This window comes from Electrophorus electricus, chromosome 14 (genome assembly GCF_013358815.1).
Source record: "Electrophorus electricus isolate fEleEle1 chromosome 14, fEleEle1.pri, whole genome shotgun sequence".
NCBI classification, from domain to species: domain Eukaryota; kingdom Metazoa; phylum Chordata; class Actinopteri; order Gymnotiformes; family Gymnotidae; genus Electrophorus; species Electrophorus electricus.
This window is the reverse complement of record NC_049548.1, coordinates 9,024,767-9,032,182: the sequence shown is the minus strand read 5'-3', so window position 1 is coordinate 9,032,182 and position 7,416 is coordinate 9,024,767. Positions and strand designations below refer to the sequence as shown.

At 42.9% G+C, this 7,416-nt stretch overlaps 1 protein-coding gene across 3 annotated transcripts; it reads right to left on the bottom strand.

Moving 5' to 3' along the window:
- Positions 1–1,201: 1,201 nt before the first annotated feature.
- Positions 1,202–5,321, bottom strand: asb3 (ankyrin repeat and SOCS box containing 3). Of its 3 annotated transcripts, XM_027002612.2 has the most exons (10): positions 5,281–5,309; positions 4,263–4,482; positions 3,911–4,069; positions 3,696–3,808; positions 3,447–3,579; positions 2,987–3,164; positions 2,365–2,571; positions 2,000–2,269; positions 1,651–1,784; positions 1,202–1,462 (listed from the first exon to the last, which is right to left on the bottom strand). In XM_027002612.2, exons 2-10 carry the CDS (start codon positions 4,459–4,461, stop codon positions 1,293–1,295), a joined length of 1,563 nt encoding a protein of 520 aa, XP_026858413.2. In that variant the 5' UTR covers positions 4,462–4,482; positions 5,281–5,309; the 3' UTR covers positions 1,202–1,292. The 3 variants fall into 3 exon arrangements, with proteins under 3 accessions (XP_026858413.2, XP_026858412.2, XP_026858414.2); XM_027002611.2 differs by having other exon boundaries at positions 4,263–5,321; XM_027002613.2 differs by having other exon boundaries at positions 2,987–3,104; positions 4,263–5,321.
- Positions 5,322–7,416: the final 2,095 nt, after the last annotated feature.

Genomic DNA, 7,416 nt, shown 5'->3' with positions numbered 1-7,416 from the left:
GCAGACATTAACTATTTACATCTTTAAAACAACTCATCTTGCTGGAAATTGAGGAAGGTCAAAGTGCAAAATAGCTCCATTACCTCTACAACAAGATGTTAGAAATGGGAACAGTGATAAATAAATATATATATATATTAGCAGATGCAAGAGAGCAAGAGAGAAAGAGACAGAGATAGAATGAGAGAAATCTTTCAACTGTAGCTCAAAAGCCTGATTGCAAATCAAAGCCTGTTTGACCTAAGCTTACCTATAGCACAAGGGGACCTTAATAGTCATGATTGCTGATACCTTGCCTCCATGAGTCTCCCACAGAGAGGCAGCCTGATTGTCTAGAACTAGGCTCCAGCTTCCTAAGACACAACCTCCGTTTTCCTCAAAATTCAGAGAACCAGGAGTCGGGAGCTGAAATGGCTCCTCTTTTTGGAGTGTTCAAAACTGCCTCATGCATCATTGTCTAGGCTTAAACATGTTCTCCCCCTACTGTTTGCAGGGGGTATTGCAAACCACTTTCATCGCCTATTCAAAATAAATAAATAAAAACCTTTGCTCCCACTTTGCAGCAGCTGCGCACAAATCGAACAAGTAGCCTAACAGACTTGAGTCACTTACATGTTAGTACATGTTGAGGGGGTGGGGGGGACTACTCTTGATCCCTGTTGAGTCCTGAATTAATCCATAAACGTGAAGATTCCTGTTAAGGTTAAAATATTTTAACAATACAATGCTCAGAAACAAAATTAGGAAAAAACATACTCAGATATAAAACTTAACATACTCTTCTAAATATTATAAAAGCATCATGTGAGAAATTACAATGTGAGGTAATTTTCTGCTAGCATTTAGTATGCACCTCTCTTCCATCAAAGCTAAGAATGCTGTCCCATAAAACTGTATAACTCAAAGAACAGATATGTCAGCCTCCTAATCTATGTTCCTCAGTCCATAATTAGTACTGGAAAGGAGTATGTATCTTATGCCTGTGTGACCTTGGAGACAGTAGTAAGGGAAGCTGGTGAGAGTGAGCAGGAGATAATGAGGCAGACCAAACACATGGAGCAGAGGTGACCGTGAACGGCAGCTCCATCTGAAGGCCCGCTGCGTACGAACGGGAGTGGAGCTGGGAAGAATATGAAGGAAATCATCCCTTCTCCCAAACACATCAATTGACTTCAGTTTAATGAAACGATCCGGATTCCAATTTCAGTAGGTGGTCATTTAAGTTTTATTAACATATATACAAAATACCGCATTGAAACGAGTAAGGGAAGTTAATTAGCCCGGCGCGTGAGTCAGGCTGCTGTGTAGGTGTAGGCACTGGAGATGTCGTTGAACTGGAGGTAGTCTTGCAGCAGTGTGGGAATAGGCAGCTGCTGCACAAAGGAGGGTTTAGACAGAGCATCACTGCCCACTGCAGCTCGCACTGCCAGTCGACACAGATGAGTCAGTGCAGGAACACTCTCTGGTACACAGAAAAAAGAGATTACTCTACCAGTGAAAGACAGAATTAGACAACTTGTACAATGTATAAAGGCCTAAATGTGTGTTATATGATATATAGGTGGAAACTGTAAAGACTTTAATAGTAATTAAAGGGGCAGGGGAGTGCAGCTTGGTTGTTCCCATATTGTTTTTTCACAGGATGTTTACCAAAATGTCCGTGTGGGGTCCAAGTGCCTTCAGCTCGACGGCGAGAGAGAATGTGAAGCATCGTGGAGGGCAGAGACTTCCAATTAATAAACTCCAGCAAGAAATTAAGCACCCTGCTCTCTGCCTCTTCAAGCCTGCATACAATTAAAACACCACATGGGGAATAACACATGTGAAGAAGAGTGGCAGAACTAACATCCTTCCCCATTCATTTTAGCCTTAAAGCAAACAGCACCTCCCTCGCTTCCTCCAACTTACACGACATTATGTAAACGAGATTGCCGATGGTTAACATAAATCAACATGAGAGGAGCAGCTGGGCAAATGCCTCGCTGCTCTCCTTTCTTACATTTTATGCTTGAGGAGCAGAGAGGGGTCGAGTCCAGCTTTGAGCAGCAGGGGGAGCCAAAAGGGCGCACTGGGCAATTCATCCAGGGCCGCCTGCACCAGCGCCCACAGCTCCTCACCCGCGGGCAGGCCGGCATGCTCCAGGATCAGCGGCAGATGCTCAGGTACATGACCCTGCAAGGCAAGGACATACGTGGCCAGGCTAACATGCGCACCAGCAGCCAGCAGCACCTGAGCGATCTCTCGGCTCTGGTGGCATTCTCCATCTAAACTGGGAGGCAGAGCAAGAGGGAGGTGTAACAGATCACAAAAGAACACCACTGTGCTGTTGTGCATGGTGCCTGTTAGAAGCAGCTGGGTTCATACTTCCAGGAGTTGCACCACAGAGCCATGTCCAGAGGGCAGTAGTATCCAAACTGCCTGCAGTTCTGGGCATCTGGGCTGTAGCCCTCTCTGAGCAGCGGCCGAAGACTGTCCGCTTGACCACCAAGCACTGAGAGATAAATGGGGCTGACCTTCCCCTCACCCTGGTCACAGTCCCTGCCCGTCACAGAGATCAGTTTCTCCAGAATGCTGTAGGTGGTCACAAGGAATGAAGACACAAGGATTAATACAACAAAACCAACACCCAATATTCTTCGCTTTATAAAGGCTACACTAACACGCCCCACCTCTTCAACAAGACTTCATCATAGCCATTCGAACAAATTCAACTGCAAGTGCTGGTCTTTTAGTATTGACTCATGGCTTGACCAGAGGAAGTAATTCTTCAACAGCCATGCTGCTTGCTAAATACATATGTATGTAAGCATCCTAACATTCTTGGGTGTGTGTGTGATGCATCAGACCCTGATTAGGGCTTAATGTCTTTTACACATCTGTATCAATAACATCCAACTAAGAAGGGTACTAACTATTGCCACACATGGCTGTTGCGATTTACACACACACACACACACACACACCTGTCAGACCACGTCCCCCTCACCTGACACGAGCGAACTGGGCCGCGGCATGGATGGGAAGCTGCCACTGGTCCTCGTTGCAATAGAGGTTTGGGTCTGCCTTTCGGGCCAGGAGAAGCTCCACACATGATAAATGTCCCTCTTGAGCAGCAATGAGAAGCGGTGTGGCCAGGTCATTTGCTTGGCAATTCACATTTGCACCTGCACCATTATAAAGATGTATACCAGTGATATTCACAAAAATGCTGCTGTGCTTCTTGTGTTCCTCTCTTTTAAGCCCATTTTCTAACCCCACACATACTCCCTCAGAACCTAACTCTGAAAATTCCAACAATGCCAAAAAAGAGGTAAAACTAATGTCATATAGCATGATATCGCAACGCCAAAATTTAAGTAGTTCTTACCATTGACCAGAGTAAGCAATGAACTTGCAGCCCAATATATGCAGAACAGTCAAGTTAATCATTGAAAAGGTGCCCTCACCAGCATTCACAAGGACTTCTAGACAGTGGTGACGTCCATACTGGGCAGCAACGAACAACGGCGTGATCCCGTAGTCATCCACAGCCTCAAGAGAACAAATGCTGACCAGGAATTTCACAATCTCAGTGTGGCCCTGGGAAAGAGGCAAGAATAACTTTCACACCGCTACTGCCTTCCAGAAGTAATAATTCAGGTCTTTACTACATGACTGCAGACTTCAAAAGCATGGGGCTTCTGGTTTAAAAGTACCTTGTAAACTGCCTGATGAAGACAGGACCAGCCTGAGGTGGAATGAGCTCCATTGACCTCTGCTCCTTTACTCACTAGCAGTTGCACCACTTCTTTATGTCCACCATCCACAGCTTTAAACAAACCAGGAGAACCAAATATATTGAAACAATACATATGAAATGTCAATCAATAAACTATGCAGGCATGTATGTCTAAAATGTATAATGACTTGCCTGCAAAAAGGGGGCTGGAAAGGTCATTGGACATTTTTTTTATATCTCCACCACCCTTTATAAGCCTGTTAACTGCACGCAGGTGTCCGTTCTTGGCCGCGAAATAGAGAGGTGTTTCGGAGTTGTGTGTCAGCGAGTTCACGTAGTCTTCGCAGGTCACTTTACGTCCCAGTGAAGGTTATGCAGACGCGTGTAAAACAATTATTATTCAGTATGATTGCCACTATATCTTTATACTGAAACGGAGATTATGACATTATTAAAAATGTAATTGAACTATCCACATTTTCCTGACTGACTAGCCAAAGTACACGCTATAGTCAAATACAAGAATCAACGTGTTGCAACTCACCAGCGGCACCAAGAAGAAACCGCACACACTCTGAAGACCCAGATGCTGCAGCCTCATGCAAAGCGGTCCACCCTCGGTTGTCTTTGACGTCTACAGAGTAGCCTTTCTTGATGAGTTTAGAAACTCGTCTACTGTCTCCTCGTCTAGCCGCAAGAGCTACGGTTGAGCAAGTATCTTGATAGCATTCCGTGAAATCCATTATAACTTTGCTGCCAGCTATCTAAACAGTGAAAACGATGTCAAGGAATTTTACTACAACCAATGTCTCCACCCTCAGTACTAATTTAGCTAGCTAGCAAGCAAGCATAGTTAGCCACACAGCTGGAAGATTATTAGAAAATGTAACTAACTGATAGTTAGCCACATAGCTGAAAGATTATTAGAAAATGTAACTAGTTAACTAGCAAGCTAAGTGCTTAAATGTCACAGGTGCTACCTTGTATAAAAGAAGCTAGTTGGCTAATGTGAAAATCACATTCCAGTTTAAGTGGCACTACTAAAACTCTAACCCTAGGGAAGATTAAAAGCTACAGCCCAGCTAATGAAGGCTAGCCAGCTAAACTGGCCACCACAGATCATTCAAGTATAAAACCAGCTACATATCTATCTTAGCTAACTAGCGTTAGCTGAGCAACGTTATATCTGTCCCGACTGCATAAATCCCACATATAGCTATATACTTATATATGGTCTTAACCCTAGCTAGCGTTACTCAATATTATCTAGCTGTGTATGCTAGCTATCTAAATAATAAATGCAACGTTTAACAGCCTATGCAAAAAATGTCAAAAGTAATTGAATGGGGACAACGCTAGGTTAGCTAGCTTGTCCAGGCAGAAGTGAAACTCGGCTATTTCAGGTCTATATGAACTAAATCTAATGAGCATTTGAATTAATTTAGAGGGCTAGCCGATTTATCTGCAAGGCAAATATACTAGCTAAATTGCTCTCTGATCAGATGCACGTAGCTAAAAGAGAATATTGTGAAATATTCGGAACTGCTGCAAGGTTTATCGACCTTTTAGTTCTAGTAGCACGTGACAGCTAAGCTAGCTAGGGTTCCTTAAAACGGATGTTGAAAGTATTTCTTCAAAATAAAAGCCTGTGGGTGTGATTCGTTGAAAGGAGTATAGGGGCTTAAGAGGTCGTTGTTTGTCCTTTGTAATATTTTATATCGACGGTATGTGGTCCAGACCTTTCCATTAAGAAATATTGCATTTTCGTATGTCAGTCTTTACACTAGTAAAATTCTTTCCAAACCGCATGCCATTTGAGGGACAGCTCCAGTTTATTTAACCATCTTTCTCCCGAGGATTTCATATAATGATTTGTAAAATGTGTACAGTATTTATGTTCTTTGTTCCTACTTGATCCAAATGAGTCTCCATCCAAATGCCATGTATATTACGCAAATAAGACATCATGTCTGGTATGGCTGTAGGGAGATTAGAGATAGAGTGAAGGTAGTGAAATGTTGTTTGTAGAGCATGAATGAGTTATACATCTTTATGTATTAATGAGGAGATGGCACCTGTTGGCCTGGTTTTATACATCCCTGTGTGGATTCTAAAGTTGATTCCAGTCATCTTATTAGGTCGCACTCATTTCTTATGTACACATGAATGTTTGGATGATCTAAAAAGAAATCCAGTAGGTATTAAACAAATTATTTGCTCATTAATACTGTACTATTATTGCATGTATCATAAGCCACAGAAGGCCTTTATAAATTATTTTATATCAGGTATCAGGTTCTGGTAAAGTGTCCATGTGAAAAAGTGCATCCATGTAAGACCGGTTGTCACACATGCACAAGCAAGAGTGTGATCCTTTATTATTGAGGGTTGTTTTAGTCCAAAATTGTCTTAGCTTATTCTTAAAAATCTTACAAGTAAGGTTTTCTATCTAGTGTATTGCTTAGGCAAAAACAACCAACAAAATTAATCATATAATACATTATATAAGGTAGATTAATGTACGTCAACCAGTTGGTCACATGTCTCACCATACAAATTAAGACTCTGGACATACTATATACAAATGTCAAGCATGCATTTAGCTCCACACTTCTGTACTACCATGCCCTTTCCCTTGGCAAATCTGACCACAACCTTGTACATATACACTGAGTGACTCCGTGAATCCCATTAGTTGGACTTTGATGGCCTTACACATTGTTTCACAAATAGAAGCTTGAGTTTAAAATCAAAGAGAGTAAGAAGGCTTATAGCATGAAAGTGGAGGACAATCTGGAGAGGGGCAAAGTGGAAGAGGTGTCTGATCAATTGACAATAATCTCTGGCTACAAACGTCCCTGTGATCAACAAATAGAGGAGTCTTTGGGGAGGGCACATAAAACAAATCTCTTCTGTAACAAATTTGACCAAAGGTCCTTAATTCATCCATCTCTAAGGGTCCCCTTTCACATCTCATCTACTGGGTCTTCACCACCATCTCACTCTGTGATGAAGATCCACCCCTGCTCTCCCCATCCCCTCCGCTGATGTCTGCCCTTATATCTATTACAAGTGATCAGTTGAGTAGAAAGCTGAGGAGACTACAGGCAGGGAAGGCAGCAGGCCCTGATCATGTCTGCTCTAAAGTACTGAATGCTTGTTCAGACCAGCTCTGTGAAGTGCTGCAGTAGATCTACAACCTGAGCCTGAGACTAATGGGTCCCAAGGATTCGGAAGACATCCTGTCTGTTACCAGCAGCTAAGATAAAGAACCTGAAGAAGCTGAAAGACTACAGCTCTGTGGCACTAACTTTACATCTGATGAAGACTGCAGAAAAGCTTGTTCTCAATCACCTTAGAACACTGATGATGATGATGATGATGATGATGATGATAGATTCTCTACAGTTTGCCCTTTAGCCATATGTGGGGGTGGAGGAAGCAGTTATCTGCATGCTAGACAGAGCCTGCTCCTACCTGGTTTCGACAGGTAGCACCATGGACCATATTCTGTGACTTTTCAACTGCCTTTAACACCATCCAGCCCACATGTCTAAGGCATATGATAAGTGCTGCACAGATGGACATTGCCCTGGTGTCTTGGATCACAGACTTACTGGCACAAAGTATCTGTGGCTGAAAAGCTGTATGTCAGAGCATGTCATAGTAACCCAGGTGCACTACAGAGAACTGTTCTG

What these genes read in the sequence shown, in the direction of transcription:
- asb3 (XM_027002611.2), bottom strand. Translation starts at nt 4,461, where the DNA reads ATGGATTTCACGGAATGCTATCAAGATACTTGCTCAACCGTAGCTCTT. An exon ending in GCCCAGTTCGCTCGTGTCAG is followed by an intron (nt 2,572 to 2,986) that starts GTGAGGGGGACG and finishes GACCACCTACAG; the next exon opens with CATTCTGGAGAAACTGATCT. An exon ending in CTGCTCCTCAAGCATAAAAT is followed by an intron (nt 1,785 to 1,999) that starts GTAAGAAAGGAG and finishes AATTGTATGCAG; the next exon opens with GCTTGAAGAGGCAGAGAGCA.